Consider the following 19442-nt stretch of genomic DNA (forward strand, 5'->3'; position numbering starts at 1 on the left):
TTAATATTGCAACTATGAAGGTAGTGAGTGCAAAAACAAGCACTGGAAAAAAAAATCTACTCACAATGGTTTGGTCACTTCTGCTGGGGCCAAATCCAAGGCTGATGCTACAAGAGCTATAGCTCAAACTTGCCTAAGGAATGTCGAGTTAGATAGCTTATGAGGAAGACCAGAGAGAGGGAAAGCTCACATATTGCTAATCACACATATTTCTCTTGACTAACTTTATTCTGGAAGGCAGAATAAAATCAAAAGTACATTGATTTGCTAACGAAATAATATCCTAGAAATCCTTGGCATATGAGATCCTGAAGCAATGAACCAAGTGTAGGAGAGCTTGGAATTCCACAGAAAGTAGTCAATAAAACTGAAGAAGTTGACCTCAAAAGAAGACTTGAAAGAATTTCTGTAAATTTTCCAGGAAAGTTTTACAAACCTATTAGGAAGTATGAATCTAGGATAAGAATGACACTGGGAATGCTAAAGTCATGTCAAGAAGCCTTAAAGAATGTAGCACCACACATACCACAATTTTGGCATCAAAGCTCAATAGGAAGTTTAATTTTGCATTGACATTAGGCAACACAGCCAAATTATTTTTGACAGGTTACAACACCCAAAAATGGTCACCTCCTTAAGGCATAATACCTATTGACCTTAGATTTGGTTAAAGGCGATTGACAAAGTACATTGGAAAAAGAGTCCGAAGAAAATACTGCATTCCCTCAAGGACTTTTCCAGTTAATTAAAACACTTTTTGTATTACATGAAGCTCCCATCACTTTTAAAGATTAATGTACTGTACAAATTGTTGCACAAGAAGTAAATGGTGTGAGGCATAGTTTAATTATATTACCCTATATAGAATCAATGGGAAAGATCATCTAAGCATTAGGAAAAGTAGTATCTACACTTTAGGAAGCAAGAATCACAATAAACTCTAACAATGCCATCTGAGGTTAAAGAGATTAAATAGCTTGTATTTATTGTTAGAAATAGGGAGGTAAACCTAGAAAGGAAAATAAGCTCACTCAATAAGCTGTCCACCCAAAGCTAGCCTCAATTTTTTTAGAAAAAGGAAACAATCCTTTGATTTGACAAATTATTACAGCCATTTTTAACCCATTATTATACCAGGGCCCAAATCTTCAAGATCTTACCCAAAAAAGGAATCTCTAACCACCTGAGATTTTTTGTAGCCTTTTTCAAAATTCTTGTTAAATTCTGGGAATTAAGGTGAGATGTTTTTCAATCTTTTATTAGTAATCATGAGCAGGTGAGGAAGCTATTCTTTTAATTGGCAAGAGAAAGGATTGCCATGTTAAGACCAGGATAGCCAAACTGAGTCGAAGTGGTAGGACTTCAAAAGCGCTTTTCAAACCTTAAAAAAGGGAGAGAAGAGGTGAGAGCTCCATTTACCACACTCCTGGTGGGAAAAGTAATCAACAAATGCTGAGGCCTCAAACAGCACTATCTCGCTTTGGGGAAGAAGCAACATCAGTTACTGACAGGAAAGACATAAGGGGTTGTCACATATAAATGCCTAACTCACATGCCACCACCTGCTTGGTACTGCAGGGGTTAACACCCATACCCTCACCTCCATCACCACTCCTCCTTACCTTTTGGCCACACCTCCGTGGTACTTAAAGGGCATATACGAGGCGCTGTTCAGTTCCACAGCTCCACCTGTAAGAGAGCAGGATTGGATAAATAAATATGATTGAAACATACCATTGACCCTGAGTATTTCTTGGGCTAGATCCTCGTACATTAACAGGGGTTGCGTGTGTGTTCATCTCCCTTTCCTTTCCCTCAAATGCTCTAAAAGTCAAAATGAAGAAGAGGCAAATATATCAAGTCCTCTCCCCACAATAAATATGGGGAGAGGACTTGATAAAATATTCTTCAGCAGGCCTGTGCCTGCCAGATTCACTGGTATGGAATTCGCTGTTTCTCTAGGAGGTTCTGGTCCTTCCTTAAAAAGGTTGCCACCCTTAATTATCCTCAACTGGCCAAGGCATAAATACCCTGGCAACCTCCCAGCTAATTACTAGCCAAATCAAACCCTGCTTCATTTATTTTAAGATCAGCCAAATCAATCAAACACTGCTTTCTGTTATGGCAAGTAAAGTCTTGTCAGTATGGGCTCCTGGTGGATGCATTCCTAGAGATTTCTTGGTTACAAAATGAAAGTAGCCTCCCATTGACTATTTTTATGGTGGTTTTTTTAAACTTCCCAGTCTAGTCTACAGCCCAGATATCTCCTGTGGTCTCTAAGTCAAGAAGATGGTGTTCCAGAGGGTAGATGCTGCAACAGAATGGGCCCGCTTTAATGGTCTTGCCAGATTTGAAAAACTGAACCTGGAGCATGTCCATTCTATCAGACTTAATAGGATAGGTAGAAACTATTAGAGTAATGCATTCCCTAAAATAGCCCTAGTCCCATACTGTGAATTGTGTTATAGGTGATCACATCTTGAACTGCACTCAGAAGCATACCAGGATCCAGAACAGCTCACAAGGCAGAGATGCAACATGCGTGTACCAAGATATACTTATAAATTGCAGCTTCCAGATGTTCTTCATAAGTAGTCCCATATAAGCAGGTATTTTCTTATGTATTGGATTTATCTGTGATGGTGGCAGAGCTAAGCATTACCCTGTCCTAAAGAACTCAGTGATCGGTTCATGTGGGAGGAGAAAATATGGACTTTCAAATAGTATTGTTCCTCAACTGTGCCAGTGAAGGAATGAAGAAGCTTGCTGCTCCCTCCAATAATCTCCAGTCAAGCATTGTGGATCAGTTTAAGTTTTCTACCAAATACCTATAAGGCCAATAACAAGGCCAGATCCTTTTCTTAGACTAGAATAAACTTCCTTGAATTTTCAAAGAAGAGTAGTTTATAAACAGCAAATGCAAATTGCACAAAGGAGCTGAGAAGAGCATGGGTAACATGAGTCTGTGGTAGATCTCTTAATCCCAAATTATAATTATGAAACTGGAAGAAGTGTGAGAACTGCAAGATCCAGCTGGTGCACACATCAGCTCTCTTTGTTAACCTTGGGAGAAAAAGAATCTTGTTCATTAGAAGCAATGACTAATGAAAGCTACATATTTCTCTGAGATGGCACAGGCTCCCCAGAAGTATTGTGTGAGCCAACTGATGTCCACAAAGATGTGTGCAAGCTCGGTAAAGTTTACAGCACAGGACAAAGAACTGCATTCAACAGGAAGGCTGTCAGAAGCACAGCCTTTGCAAGCCCTCCCCCCTTTCGCCAAGCACTTTAGGGCCAGTGCAGTATGTGAGCGTTTTGGAATGCAAACCAGGAAGGTGCCATGATGGACAAGAACAACTGCCAGCAAGTGAGCAGAAAGTAAGGTGCCAAAAGCTGCCTCATGGGCGATGGAGTTCAGTGATGAAAAAAGAATCCTTAAGAGATTTGGAGTGCAGACACTACTTGCTGCTCTGATGGATCTAGCAATCCTGAGGACAAAGAATTAGAGCAATGTCAGGAAAAGAAACTCCTGCAAGATCCCTTAGATTGAAGCTTGAAATTCCCCTGAAGGAAAAAAGAGGAGGGGGAAAACACCACTGCTTTGTGATTAGAGCTGCATTCTTTGTCATTTTCAACATGTAGCGTGATCTGCTGCCCTGAAAGAGAATATTGAAATGAATCTTTAGGCATGTCTCAAAAAAATAACAACTGATATTTCATGGGTAATTAATATTGCATAGACTTGAAAGAATTTCACAGAAATTGCAAACGCCTATGGAGAAAGAAAAATATATCACTCAGTTTGCAAAATGCTAGCCAGGGATGTGTGAATCACTGCCTCCCCTTTATGAGAAAAGTTAATTGGTCTCATTTAAGAGAACAAACTGCAAGGGACACAGAGACTTGTGGTGTTGTGATTGTAACTAGACAATCAGACAGACAATTATCAGATGGATTCTATGGAGGTACAGTGTAGTCCCACTTGCACTGTAAAAATAATTCAGTAAAAGCAAGAGTATCTTCCACCTATATACAACCAAAAGCGATTTAAGATTTGGAACACCTTGCCTTCAGACGTTGTGGGTGCTTCATCACTGGAGGTTTTTAAGAAGAAACTGGACAGTCACTGGTCTGAAATGGCATAGGGTCTCCTGCTTGAGCAGGGGTTTGGACTAGAAGACCTCCAAGGTCCCTTCCTGGTCTATTCTGATTGATTGATTCTTTTAGGTCAATGAAATAATATACCTTCCTCTTCAAAAGTACAGGAAATGGCAATTAGTCTGTTAATCAAAATCTTAATCAGAATAGAACAAGTACTTCAGATAGTCTAGAAAAAATATACTGAAATTGTGGAAAGCCCATTCTGATGGAAAATGGGTGGAATACATTTTCCCATTGTACCTTATGAGAAACAGCAATTCCATCTTTGGCAATCACTTTTCAAATTCAGGTTCCAGATCGGATCCAACTATTTTGTTAAATGAACAAAATAGAGTCAGTCAGGCAACCTCCAGAGCTCTAGATTCAAATGTTTTGCCCGGTCTCTACTCATTTCTTGAGTATGATAAGATTGTAGTTTAAAATACTCTATCTGAAGAATAGAAGTCTTTTGATACAGAGAAATGGAGCTTTTCTATAAACTATTTCTCACTCAAAGAAGTAACAGTGCTGCAGAACTGCATGGGAGATGGCATGGGGGCTGAATTAAATGCAAAATCCAAACCATTGTTGCAACTGGGGACACATTGGCAAATAAGGCAAATAAGGGATTTTCCAAATGCTAGTGCCAAGTGCTAATAGTAATGACTAGTGCAACAAACTTGCTAAGAAAATACATGCACTGGGAGAAAAATGACATAAGAACACACATGATCTCTACAGATATGTTTATTAGCCTGACTTAGCAGTATACACAAAGGGAAGGAGGTCAGTTCAAATATAGCTCGCTGTACTCCTGACCTGAATACTGACTTCCTTACTAGCCTCTGAATGGCCTTTCACCTTCAAGTGATTCAAAAGTGACTGAGAGTTCAGGATATCCTGTCTCTCAATTAGTACTAACCATGGACCTCACTTACCATCGCCATCCCTTGCAGAAGATTTCTATGAATTTAAAACGCCAGTGAATCTGTCCTTTTCTTCTAAAGATGACCAAAAGAAGAGGGTGAAATGCAGAAGATGGGAATGTAAGAATACAGGGCTGTTAAATACATAAATTCAGGGGCAAATTTAAAACAAACAAAAAAAAGATTAGTTTCAAAGGGGGGGGGAGGAGGATAAAAGGAAGCACAGATAAGGTTTCAAGCAGGGGTGAAATCCAGCAGATTCTGACAGGTTCTGGAGAACCAGTAGTGGAAATTTTGAGCAGTTCAGAGAACCGGTAGCGGAAATTTTGAGTAATTTGGAGAACTGGCAAATACCACCTCTGGCTGGCCCCAGAGTGGGGTGGGAATGGAGATTTTGCAATATCCTTCCCCCTGGAGTGGGGGGGGATGGAGATTTTGCAATATCCTTCCCCTGCCACTCCCACCAAGCCACGCCCACCAAGCCACACCACGCCTACCAAGGCACGCCCGTAGAACCGGTAGTAAAAAAAATTGGATTTCACCATTGGTTTCAAGCCTTGTTTATGAAACTGATTTTTCACAACATTGTGTATTTTCTGTGATAGACATTACTTCCACAATTTGCTCTATGTCAGGTTCCATAAAGACCGGAAAAGTAAACCTCAGTACGCAAAAGAAGTAACCAAGTTTGTTCACCCTGATATCGGTACAATGACCACCTTAAAGTGTTACAGAAAGGAATCTTTGTTGGAGCTGATGCTCCGTGCTCCCAATCATCTTTTAATCAGCATACAGCTCCACCCCAGTGCAATCACTCAATTATCCAATTAACCTGTATCCCTTCCCTCCCCAATCCATCACAAGCCACTTCAGTTGTTCTGGCTGCTCCGTCTTTCCTTAAAGTGATAAGGTTGATAAACTGCTTCAGTGCATGACCCTGATGTCATCTAGCATGAGTCTGGGAAGTCGAAGCAAGAAGCATGCCTGAGAGGCTGATGGGCCAGGAGAGCAGGCACACAGGAAGGGTCGTCGGCGAAAGAGTGCAGCAGCAGAATGACAATCCCCACATGAATGGCAGCCCCAAGTACCATCGCAGGGCTGGGGCTGACACTCTACTGTATTCATTCTGACAGAGTGCAGGTCATCTGCAGTGCATCTACTATAAAGAATTTTAAACAGGTCTTCTACAGATGATTTACTCAGAGAGGCTTATCAAGATCATACTTCTTAGGGATCATGACATATTATCTCAAACTTTTAAAATATACTTTTCAACTTTTTGGCGGGGGGTGGGTGGGTGGGATATCTGTTGCAGGTCTGTTGTTGTCCTTATAGGCAACAATTTGCTCCCAAAGATCTCCACCATCAGCAATGGGTTTCACATTTTGTTACCACTGGTTCGCCACGCACACGTGTGCCTTCCACGCATGCACACGGCCTTCCGCACATGCGCTTAGCTCTCTCTTGCACCTTCCATGCAGGAACCCAGCCTCAAAAACGTGCCTGCCTAAATAGGATGGCATAGATACAGAGTGGGTGGGTGGGCCCACCTGTGATTTCCGCTATGGATTCGCCCAAACTGGTCTGAACCGACTGAATACCACCTCTGTCCTATCATCTATCTGTCACATTTAATTCATGAGATTATAATCAATCAATCAATCAATCAATCTGGCATCATTTTCTACTATCCTGTTTATTTGCAACAGTACATTGAGACCTCCACAAAGATTCTAATGTAATGGTCAAAATTCTCCTGGATTGCTTGATCACTTTTTGCCTGAGGATATTTTGTGATTGATCATGCTCACAATGGAAGTCATTCACTCACATGCCCACAAAATTCCAATGTGCCACATCTGAAAGCAGATTACCTACCTTTTTAGCATGTTATATTTTTCATTTGCACTACATGTAAGAGTTGGCCCTGCAGCTCCTCCACCCCATCCCAGCCCTTGCAAAGAATGGGCTGAAACTGAGATAACTCCTCTTATCTAGGCTGCCTGGAATTCATACTCTTTCAACAGCCTTTGAAATATGGGGCAAGTCAATGCATCTGGAGGGCATCAGGTTGAGAAAAGCTAAATTCTCTCTTTACAGTTGATTAAATGCATCCAGCATTTAATCAACTGTAAAGAGAGAATTTAGCTTTTAAATATGTATTATACTTCATTAGCATTTTTGACTAGTGCTTGACTCTGGGGCAAAGCTCATTTTGCTTATGATTACCTAAGAATGGAAGGCTGTAGAAACAAGCTCTTTGGGTCACCCACGAAGCTGTCTCCGATTCTTGCTTAAGGGACCAACCCACCCATATTTCACTTTTCCTTGGCAAATGAGAGCAGTAGAGGGAAACTGGAGAGTTATCTTAATTAGGATATTTTACCTTCTGGGAAGATACACTTGAACGACTGACTGAATGACTGAACTTTCTCAAATCTTGGCTGCTAATTTTCAGAAGTTCCAATATTCAGCTTATTTTTCCCCTTCAAGCTTTCATAGCAGATTCTGTGTGCTTACATAGCTATTTCTGATACTATTTCTTATACTATTCTTATACTATTTCTTATACTATTTCTATAGTATAAGTAATTATGTATAAGTAATTATTTGCCCCTCCCACCTGTATTTTTAATGCAAGATTTTCCTTTTGTTCAGAGGAGAGAAAGAAAAAGAACAACAACAAACCATTTAGTGGAGGAGAAATCTACCTATTTTACCATCCATATTTAATAAATACCAAGTGATTGCAATAGTATGAACAGTCCATGTGGGAAAGGAACGGAAAGGATTCAAGGATTCAGACACAAAACTATACAAGAGGATATTGAGAAAAAAGCCCTACATGACTTATGTATGCTTTACCTCTTTAGTATACAAAATTTAGAATACAAATTCCTTTTAAGGAGGCTAGAAATGAGAAACTAGGAATTTAAATTGGAGAGACCCAAGTTCCACTCAACTGCACAGCCACTAGGTGACTTTGGGCCAATCACTCTTTAATCCCAAATTACAGTACAGGTAATCCTCAATTTATGACCACAACTGAGCCCAAAATTTCTGTTGCTAAGCAAAACATTTGTTAAGTGAAATCTGCTCCATTTTATGACTTTTCTTGCCACAGTTCTTATGTGAATCACTGCAGTTGTTAAGTTAATAACATGGTTATTAAATTAATCTGACTTCCCCATTGACTTTGCTTCTCATGTCACAAAAGGTGATCATTTTTTTTTTTTAAATTTGATTTATATGCCGCCCTTCTCCGAAGACTCAGGGCGGCTTACAATGCGTTAAGCAATAGCCTTCATCCTTTTGTATATTTTTATACAAAGTCAGCTTATTGCCCCCACAACTGGGTCCTCAATTTACCTACCTTAGAAAGGATGGAAGGCTGAGTCAACCTTGAGCCTTGGCGAGATTCGAACCCTGCAGTAATTGCAGGCAACTAGTCTTAATAACCAGCTTAATAACAGGGTGCCTTAAACCCCTGTACTACCAAGGCTCTTGGAACACTGCAACCGTCATAAATATGAGTCAGTTGCCAAGCATCTGAATTTTGATCACATGTCCATGGGGATGCTGCAATGGTTGTAAATGTAAAAATGGTCAAAAGTCACTTTTTTCAGTGTTGTTGTAACTTTGAATAGTCACTAAATGAACTGTTGTATGTTGAGGACTATCTGTATCTCACATGATTATCTGAGAACAGGTGAGATATAAATACAATTAAATGATTAACCAGTTAATTTCTAAAAGTTACAAGAAGACGTTCCAATTGAATGATTGAAAAAATTATTGAAAAAAATCAAGTGAACTTGGCGGAATCGTGTGGCCTCCATGTACAGACTGACCCATGGGGAATTTCCCCCTTCACTAGTAGGAAGAGCAGTTGCTCAGTGGAATTAATTACCCAGAGAGGTGATAGGCTCACCTTTGCTAGATGTATGCCATTGGAGGCTAAATAGCCATCTATCTGAGATGCTTTAATTTGGATTTCTATTCTGAGCAAGGTAGCAAAATGCCTGTTCCACATGACTCGAAGAATCAGCAGTTATGACCCTTGACCCTTAACCTACAATATATTTGTATATGTCGAAGCATTAGGCTGTTTCAAATAGCATTTGTCAAGACTGGCTGTTCAATCTCTCCCCCACCCCCTCCATCCAATCTGCTGTACAGATGGAAGCTGCTCATTGCATAGTTTCAAAGGTTCTTGTTATTAAAAATGTATATTGCAAATTTAATGGTCTGTTGTTTCTATAATGGTGGATTTAGAAAAAGCAGCATATGAATGTGTCCTCTTCCTTTCAATTTTAAACAAAAGCACCCTTCTTAGAATTTTAGAATTCTAAAACCTACCTCTGTTTTTATTATTTATGACAACTACATTTAAGGTTCAAGAGGAAGGGACACAGAAACAGCCCATTCAATCCTGTAATATATTTTTCTTATATATAAGCAAGCAAATTAGTAAGTAAATGTTTCCTACAGTAAAACATTTTAGATATTTTAAAAAAATCTTAAAGGAAACATCTACCTGGTTGTACTATATATGAAATTACAGAGATATTTTTCTTGGGCAGGCTGCCCCATTTAACATCTGGCAGAATATGCTGTACTCCAAATATTCTTCAAGGGAACATCCTCATTCTAATTTAATCAAATGCAAGCTGGAGTTCATGCCAGATGTTCAATCATGAGCTAATCCCTCTGTTAGGGATGGAGAACACAGGAAAGACAAGAAAGTAAGCAAACATTTGGCTATATCTCCCTTCATTTTAATTTCAATGGTCTTAAACTGAATAACAGCTAATTTTAGAATGAGTTTATTTGTGGCTCGTCAGGATGATAAAGAGACTCCTGTAAGATGGAGACTTGATCTCCAAATTTTCCAGGTTAGCCTTATTTGACCTGGTGTCTTCCCAATCCAGTATGGCTGATGGACTTTGCTTTCTTGGAATTAGGGAACTGATATCCAACTATCAGGAAGCAATCAGATTAGAAAAGTATGTTCTATCTCTTGCATAAAAGATATATAAAAATAAGAAGAGCTCAACCATTCAGACCAAAAGCCCATCATTTGGTTTCCACAATGGCCAAACAGAAGTCCAGTCATGAGTATAATAGTATTCTACTATTCATATTATCCAGCCTTTGCTAAAATCTGCACTTCCCAGGATTCTTAGCCAGCCAACAGATCAGGATATATTACATTTGACAAGACTGTAATATAACTAGATAACCGATCATTTGGAGCCAATGCACCATTCTTCATCTTCTTAAAAAATTGATCCCAGAAATATCAATACAGATGCTGTTGCCATGCTATGGCTTATCTGAGAATTATAAGAGAAAGCAGCCATACCAGGTCTCTCTGTTCTGTTCCCAAATACTTAGAGGAACAGAGCCTTATGGGAGCTAATATGCCTTTGTATATCTTATCTGTACTTTTCTTTCTCCTTACTCTATGCGACTTTAATATATTTAGATTCATATAATTAAATATTAATCAATTAGAAGCTGGCATGCTATAAAACAAAGCGTGCAGCATTATGATAATCATCTCAAGGCAGTTTACATGGAAATTTCTCTTATTATTATCTCTCCAATCACCCATCGCCCCTTGAAATAGGTTTTTTCTTAGAACAGACATTACGAAGACAGTCAAATGTACATTTCATTAGTCATCATGAATTTGCATCCAGTTTGTTTTAATAGCCTCATTCTTTTCTTTTGCTTGCAGGACATTTTGAAATGAGACATATTAATAATAAAAATAGAGTACTCAAAGAGAATGTGTCTAGTATTTTCTCTGCTCTGTTTTTTGTTCATGTGTTTAGTCAGGATCCATTTCAGGATATTAAATTGCTGGCAGAATATTAAAGTCCTATTTATTTACGCAAGTCCTGATTATAACATTTCTTATTTCAAAGGTTATAAAAGAAAGTGCAAAGCACTAGAGAAGGTGTATCACAGCTCATGGGCTGCATGCAGCCCTGGACAGCTAGTAATGGAGCTCCACAAGATTGTAAAAACTATTTAAAAATAAAGGAACTTTATTCATATACATGAACTATATTATATATTTTATATGCAGCCCAATACAATTCCTTTTCACTTAATGCGACCCAGGCAAGTCAAAAGGTTGGACAACCATTCACTAGAGCAAGGGGAAGCCCAACTTCAAATACTAGAGAACTGACCATTATAATTTGGCAGAACATTCACCTTCTTTCTATTCCAAATAACATTGGTAGGTGCTATTACCTGCCTACTTTATTTTGGAATGGAAAAATAGAATAAAAAAGGGGGGCAGTATTGTTTTTAGGATAAGCTGCATATTTACTTTTGAGTAAACAGTTTGTATTTCTGATGTGTTGATTTATGGAACTAAATGTCTTTTAGTTTTGCAATACATTTCAGGGTACATTAAAGAAACATTCTGGCAGAGATTCTTAAGATTTCAACTGCAATGTTAATTCCTAAGTTTGAAAGAAAGAAACACATTCCTGTCTTTGTTTGGTAGCCAAGGACCAGGGTAATTTAATTTTATAAATATACATTACATCACAGTTTTGTATCTAAGACCAATGACAGGGATCAGTTCCTTTCCCACATTCAGAACCACAAGCCAGAAAAAGAATTCAAAAGTATTTTCAATAAAGGTAGAAACAAAAGAAAAATATGAGAATCTCCCCAAAACTGGCCAGATATTGATATATTGTCTAGTACCTATTTTCCACTTTTCTGCCACTATTTGGGTGGGCTGGATGCCTTGCTCTGCTATAGAGAATGGATCTTCCAAGTTCCAAGTCCAATATACCATCTTCCTAAGTGGTGCCAGCATATTCTACAGTGAGAAAAATGAATGCTATCTTTTAGAATGAGTTCTTACATCTAGAGCGCCCTTGTCATTGGGCACTAATTGGACATCCTTCTTGCCAAAAAATGGGTCAATTGAGGATAAGAATTAAGCTTATAAATTTTAGGAAAGCATCTGAAACTCAAGAGCTCCTCTGTTCTCAGATAGTTTTTGCTGGGTCACTGATCTTTCTCTACTTGGGTTTTGGCACTGAAGCAGAAGGAACTTCTGAACTTATTGAAAAACTGGATTCACCTTGGGCATAAATATTAAGTCTAGGTATAGAATGATGATGTTGGGGGCTAAATGGATGATTCATTCAAAGTCTAGAAAGGGGTATGTGTTAGGACTGGAGTACTGCACTAGCTGGAGGTCCCATAATGGATATCAGTAAAGTGTAGATAGACTTTGTAGAGAAGCTTTTCTTAGGACTCTCATAGTAAAGGTAAGCCAAGAGAAGTTTGTTGCTCCCCAGTGTTAGGTCCAAGCAGAGCTAAAAACCCTGCATGCATAGAATTTTATCCTTATAAATTCATCTATAGGAATACTCTGTGTGTGTGTGTTTGTGTTTGTGTGTGTGTTTTAGATGAAGGCTGACCACATTAGCTTATACCAGTATAAGCAAATAATACTCTGCAGCATGCTTGAACTATGGAATTGCTTTCATGTCCTAGTTATATTCAGTGACCAACATCTCCATCACAGGCTTCCCATCATCCAAAATTCTCCAATGAGCATGGAATTCTGGAGGTGGTTAAATGTTTCTGAAGGTAGTGCTAAGTCCCTGGTGGCAGCCCTGGCCTTAGAAATTTCCTGTGGGATAGGTATATTGGGAAGATACCCTCCCAATATACCCCCCCAGAAGATAGATCTGGGAGACCGGAGCATAGGAGTTCTAGTGATGGGTTCACAAGGCCTTATAACTAACCAATAATGGTTTTTTTGCCACCTCTCCATGTGGCAAAGCTACTAGTCACAGAGAACATGTCTGCTGACAATGGTTCTTAACACCAAGTCCATGGGGGATGGATTACATTCATTTAGGCCTATTCTTGCAGGCATTCCTGGGCAGTTGTGGAAAATCTGTTATCTGGAAAAACCTGGTGGATTCACAATCTGGCTATTATTCTTTTTCTTTATTTAAAGGCAATTTTTCCTTCCTTACCCCAGCCCGCAATTGATTTGATTCTGAGTGGAATATCTAAATTATATGCCACGTAAATGTTTTTATCCACTCAGTGACAGACTTTTCACCTTACAATGTTGAGCAGATTGCCATTCCATACAGTGGATGGAATTGGTAAGATATAGAATGGCATTGCTTCCCCTTTCTCATTCGCCTCATGAAGTGCCCTTGCTAGAGAACTTACCAGGTATGTCCTGCCTTTTGCCTCTCTTGTGGGTATGAACAGAGGAGCATGCTGATGAATCTAGTACAGGGGTCGGCAACCTGTGGCTCCGGAGCCACATGCGGCTCTTTGGGCCCTCTGCTGTGGCTCCGTCGGGTGATGCAGCAGACTAAAGTGCTGTTAAGTAACACCAGCTGCCTGCAATTATTGCAAGTTCAAATCTCACCAGGCTCAAGGTTGACTCAGCCTTCCATCCTTTCGAGGTAGGTAAAATGAGGAGCCGGATTGTGGGGGCAATAAGCTGACTTTGTATAAAAAAGAACACCGCTTGGGGGCCCTACTAAGCAGGTATATACAAAAGTATGAAGGCTATTGCTTAACGCATTGTAAGCCGCCCCGAGTCCCCGAAGAAGGGCGGCATATAAATCGAACCAATAAATAAATAAATAAATAAATAAATCCCACCACTGGCTGGGCCCTCCCCTCCCCTCCTGGCCTGAGAAGGTAAGGGTGACCACGGGGGCATGGAGAAGTGGCCAGGGCAGAGACAGAGAGAGAGAGAGACATAGAAAGAAAGAGAGAGAGCAGGGAGGGAGAGGAGAGATATGTCAAAAGGGTTTTGTGGTTCCCGGTGTTTTTTAACAACTGGTTCTCTGCCCTAATGACCGGCTGGGTAGGTGTGGCTAGGGAGGGGTCATGTGACTGGTGGAAGTGAGTGACATTGAGTTAGCCACACCCACCCTGGTTTTGTGGCTCCCGGTCTTTTCTTTTCTGTGGGAAATGGGTCCAAATGGCTCTTTGGGTGCTTAAGGTTGCAGACCCCTGATCCAGTATCATCTTCATCTTCTTATTGCCAGAAGTTTCAGAAAAGGGCGTTTGAAAGGCTATCCCATGCTCACATGCTTTGGGTATCTACACAATCTGGATTAATCATGAGCTGACCTTCGAAAATGAAAAGTCTAATCTACTTCAAACTTTGGAATAATGTTCAATATTTTTAAACAGGAACAAAAAAATTCAAAGCTAGGATTTATTAAAGTGTTTTTATTAGCAAGTTTTCACTGGAAAGTTCAGGGTGCGCTAATAGAGTAGGCACATGGGCTTCAGTGTTTGGCACATGACATTCAACAGAATTGCACTTTCTTGTTATGGTTCGGCTACAATACTCTAAATTTTCAGAGCAAGACTCAGGGTCAGCCACTACTGTAATATTTCCTAAATGCTTCTGCTCATTTTGATTCTTTGCTTCTATCCCTGGAGCAGTTTGGGGCAAACCCTGGACACCCTCCATTTGAGCTTGCTTGTTTGGCTTAGATGCAGAAGTTTTATTTTCCTTCCCATTCACTTCAGTGATAGTTTTATCTCCTTTGGATCTGTAGTTACTACACAGCCCTATTTGATTGTTAGACAATCTTTGTTCTGTTTCAGAGAGAGGTTTTGTAAGCAATCCAGAACTCTTGCAGAGAGAGGAGGATGAACCTATTTCATTTGGAAGAATTGCTGAGCTCTCTTCAGTGTCTGGAGGACTGTGGGACTGAAAATGAGGCACTGAGTGGAGAAAAACATTTGGGGGAAGAGAATTTTGAAGCAAGGGTCTTTGGAACCTGCCCTGTAGACAACCACAGTGGAGAACATGCTGGACAGTATTCACATAACCATCAGAAGAATGAAGCAAGGCACTGATGGGAACTAGGGAGTTCTGGACTTGTATGTTCCCAGATGAATGAGAGCAGCAATAGCATAATGTTTCATTTCTATGTTGATGCAAATGAGAGCATTTCATGCCTGTATGCTGCTGTGACTCTAGACAATGACATTGTTCGTTTTGACTCAACAAATGGCAAGAGGGATCCTGCTCAGCCAAAGATGACATTGCTGAACCTGATTCATGCTTAGTGTTTACATTCAGTTCTGTGTTGTATGTTGAGTGATGAGCATGTGGGTTTGACAGCCTGCCATTGAAGAGCTCAGGGCAAATGTGCATTTCTTCACAGGTTCTCTTCTCTACTGCAGTTTCATTGTTGGTGCGGCCTGCTAATGGCTGTAACTCATAGTGTTCATGTTCTTCTTCTAGATCTGCTTTCTGATATTTATTGGCAGGCTGTTTTTTATTTTGTTCTCCATCTCCTTGGCCTCCTGACAATGCCTGGGAGAAAGCACCACAGCGTAGTCTTTTGGGCAGAGGAATCCGGCCAAATGTTCCTTGGGGTCCCAGACAGCGGCACATACACTGGAAAAAGAAGGTTGCAAATGCCCAACTAATGCACATTATGAGCATCATAAAGGTGCCAAGCTGTGTATAGGCTAAAACCGTAGAAGGCATCATCATTGCTCCAGCTACAAATGTAGTCAATGCAGCCATAGCGATTGCTGAGCCCATGCGGCTTAGAGAAAATATGACTTTCCCTTCTCGATCGGGATCTGGAGCCAAGCGGTAAGCAACGCCATAATGGACAGCAAAGTCCACAGATAAGCCAACTGCCACAGAAATGGTAACAGACTCCAAGACATTTAGCTCCCAACCCAGCAGAACCAGGGATCCAACTGTGACAAAAATAGTTCCTGCTATTGAGACTATTGCATAGAGACTTATTATTATATTCCATGTGGTAAGCAGCATTACACTGAATGCAACAGTGACAGAAAGACCCATGGCAATTAAAGTACCATCAGAGAGACTATCTTGGAGATCATAAAACTCTAGATTACTCACAAACCAGCCACCACTTAAACCTTCCGGAGCAGAAACGAGCTCCTCTGAAATCCAGGTGTCCACCTCTTGATAGAACGTGTGCATCTTCTCATATGCCAAGGTGAAAAGGTAGGTGCTTTGGAACTCTAGTACCACTGCTCTGATGGTATCATTTATATCAAAGCGAGGGCCAGGAGTTTTGCTATCTAAATGGTAGCCTGTGCTTCTTTCAAGTTCCATGATGGCCCTCTTGATGCATAACTCAAAGACCTCCTGCTTGTAGGGGAAGCTCCAGTGGCTACAACAGGGATAAAGAGCTGGCTCATCACAGTCCTGATTTTCCATCCACTGCTTAAATGTCTCAATAAAGCAGCTCGTGAAATCTTGCTCTTCTGTTTGGTAATAAAATGTCTGATTCCTCAGTTTCTGACAAAACTTTAAAATCCAGAGCTGTGAATCTGGGCTTGCAATATTGAAAGTACTGTCCAGCTTCAGCTTGCCTTTGCTTTTAGGATTTAAGGGATCCCCGTTATCCTCAGGAGAGACCCCCCAGATAATAGTGATGGGCATGTGAAGCTCCTCTCCATGATGGACCCGTTCAAACATGAAAAGCTTCTTGAACTCAGCATCATAGCGCTCAAAAGGATGGGAAGACCGGAACACTTGAAACTCGGCTAGTTCCAAAGAGGGTAGCTTCATCTTTGGATTTATACACACAATATATGCTCCCCCAAGTGTTAAGGCTAGGAACCAGACCAACCAAATATATCGAAATCTGATCACAATGCATGGCAACACTTTTTCAAAAAATATCCTAGATGCTTCTGAGATTGCAAAAAATACTTTACGGACCACTTGGCCCAGCACTGTCCAGCAGCTTTTGCTATTGTATACTCTTGACTGTGGCTTTACAAAGCAAGTAAAAATATTGAGGAGATACCGTTCGTGTAAGACCACAACTGCGGGCAACCATGTCACCATTAGGATATAATTCACTAAAATGGCAGTGCCAGCATAAACACCAAAACACCTGATTGCTGTAATATTGCTGACATAATTAGCATAGAAGGCAGCAGCAGTAGTAAAACTAGTAACAAACATGGAAAGAGCCGCATGTTGCAAAGTGATGCTCATGGTTTCCGAAGTGGCAGCATGCGACTTGTCAAATTTTGTGTAGCTCCACACATCACACAAGACAAAAGCATCATCGGCTCCAATACCCACAAGAATAATCAGTGCAGTAAGGTTCATAAAGGGGAAAAACTCAAAATTAAATACAACCCGATAGAGAAAGTAAGAAACAATTAAGGAGCTAATGATTGCAAACATGGTCATCAGTGTGATAAACAAGGACTTGGTATAGAAGCACATCACTAACAGAACAATCACTATGGCTATAGCAGGATACACAGTATCCATTAATAGATAGTCCTGGAATAAGCTGTGCTTTATTCCAAACTCAATCCCTGTGATGATGGTGATTCCATCAGATGAGTTCCAGTTCTCAAAATTATCTAAATAGATATTCATCATACTGTCTCCCTTTTCAGTAGGTAGAAAAAGCATACTATATTTTAAAGCTGGTAAGCCGTGGTCCAAGGTCTTTGGGCTTAGAAAATCTTTGTCCAGTATATAGTGAAGTATCTGGTAAACAGCATTGTACTTGGTACATTTGCGTGGCACATTTGTACACTTGAGCTGGTCTTTCCTTCTGGCTGCCGTATCCCAGCAATCTGGCCCCAGGGTCCCATTATAATAATATTTGGCACATGTGCGGAGCAGCTTCAAAGTATGAGAAACATCTCTCTCCACTATTTTTTGACATGATGATCTGTTATTTAAAATGGCAATATAATTGCCTAATGTCCAGCTGGGACAGCATGAAGCAGCAGTGGTCCTCTGGCAGAGATCCCCAAACTGAGCATGGGATCGTATCTGTGGGAAGAAGAAAATTGAGAGTTATAACTGAATACCAATGTTAAATGACTAGTTGTGGTGTTACATGGAGATACCATCATGTGCTTATAACTACCTGTTGCTACTTGTTCCCTAGACTAGTTATTCCCTAGATCAACTGTAGTTTTTGAATTGTTTTTAAGGCAGCCCCATGTAGAGTCTGTTACAATATTCCAAACAGGAGATAATCAAGTTATGAGCGATCATCAGCAGGGCATCACAATCCAGGAATGGGTGCAATTGGCACACAAGAAGTTGTGCAAAGGCCCTCTTGGCCATGGCTCCTCCATCTTCAAGGAAGAGCTGCATACCAGTTTTGTCTGGGGAAGTGAAACCCCATCCAGTGTGGAAGGGTGGAAGTCACTGGATCTAAACACCTCTGCCACCTATTCTTGCTTGGATTAAATCTGTTCACTCCTACAATCTCCAGACACTGGGAGAGATCCTTGATGGGCCCTGCAATCATGTGATTGCCTTTTGCAATCTTCCCTGCCGCTTCTCCGCTTCTGGAAAGTCAGTGGGGAAGCCATCAGGGAAGGCTGCAAGCTGCTACTGGCTGCCAAGAAGATTCCCTCTGGTTGCTGGTGGATGACTGAAAAAAGTCTGTCCTGAAATCCAAGCAGGATTTTAGCACAGACCATGTGCAACAAGAGGTGCTTGTAGCCAGCCTCTAGTAAGCAGAACAAGTCCTCTGTCTCTGGCTGCAAATGCTCCATGCTGCAAATGCTCCATGCCAAAATCCTTGGATTTTAGAATGGACATTTTTCAGTCAACTACCAGAAACAAGAAGACAAGATGTTTATATTAGTTGATACAGATTTGTCCTTCAGGTATAATGAAGTAGTACATTGACTACCATATTTTTGGAGTATAAGACGCACCTTTTTCCCCACTAAAAGGGGGTGAAAATTTAGGTGCGTCTTATACACCAAATGTAGCCCCACCCACCCACTGGCCCCCACCCTTTGGCCTCTGCCTTGCAGCTGTTACCTCCTTGCAAGCAAACAGCAAGAAGAAACAGCTCCTTTCAGCTTCAGCACAGCCTAATTAGCACAAGATCAGCCTACCGACTCTCAGCTGATTTGCTCTCAGCTGATTTGCTCTCAGCTGCTTTGTGCAGGGCTCTGCTGCTTGCTGCAAAGAAGTAAATTGCTGAAGCAGTTTCCCCCCCCCCCTTGTGCTAATCAAGCTATGCTGAAAACAAAAATGAAAGTAAAGCAGGCTGTTTGCTGCAACGGGGCAAAATTGCTCAGAGGCAGAGGGAGATTTCTTTTTCTTCTTTTCCTCACCAAAAATGGTAGGTGCATCTTATACTCCGGTGCGTCTTATACTCTGAAAAATACGGTAATTATGCTTATCCAAGAGCAAACTTCATTTGGGGGTTGAACCAACTCTCCTCACTTTATTTTATGAAGAAAAATCAGAATGATATGAACATAGCAGACAAAACTGATTATAGTTTCTACTGCACAAAATCAAGAACAGGCTATAATGCTTTCAGGATGCCTGGAGGCTGG

The 19442-nt window shown here is 40.6% G+C and overlaps 1 protein-coding gene and 1 long non-coding RNA gene across 5 annotated transcripts in view; both read right to left on the bottom strand.

Annotated features, from left to right (window-relative positions):
* Positions 1–209: 209 nt before the first annotated feature.
* On the bottom strand, positions 210–9073 carry LOC148116898 (uncharacterized). The gene is made up of 2 exons (XR_015731519.1): positions 8998–9073; positions 210–1689 (listed from the first exon to the last, which is right to left on the bottom strand). It is a non-coding gene; the product is annotated as an uncharacterized LOC148116898 (long non-coding RNA).
* Positions 9074–14306: 5233 nt separating this feature from the next.
* DISP1 (dispatched RND transporter family member 1) overlaps positions 14307–19442 on the bottom strand; it is a 67025-nt gene continuing 61889 nt past the window's right edge. For all 4 annotated transcript variants that reach the window (XM_087883163.1, XM_034427887.3, XM_034427888.3 and 1 more), the window contains one exon: positions 14307–17904. In XM_087883163.1, the coding sequence (XP_087739289.1) occupies positions 14311–17904 (3594 nt within the window). In that variant the 3' untranslated portion in view covers positions 14307–14310. The remainder of the gene's footprint in view (positions 17905–19442) is intronic.

Source organism: Pantherophis guttatus, chromosome 1 (assembly GCF_059756535.1).
Source record: "Pantherophis guttatus breed Tessera chromosome 1, ASM5975653v1, whole genome shotgun sequence".
NCBI lineage: Eukaryota > Metazoa > Chordata > Lepidosauria > Squamata > Colubridae > Pantherophis > Pantherophis guttatus.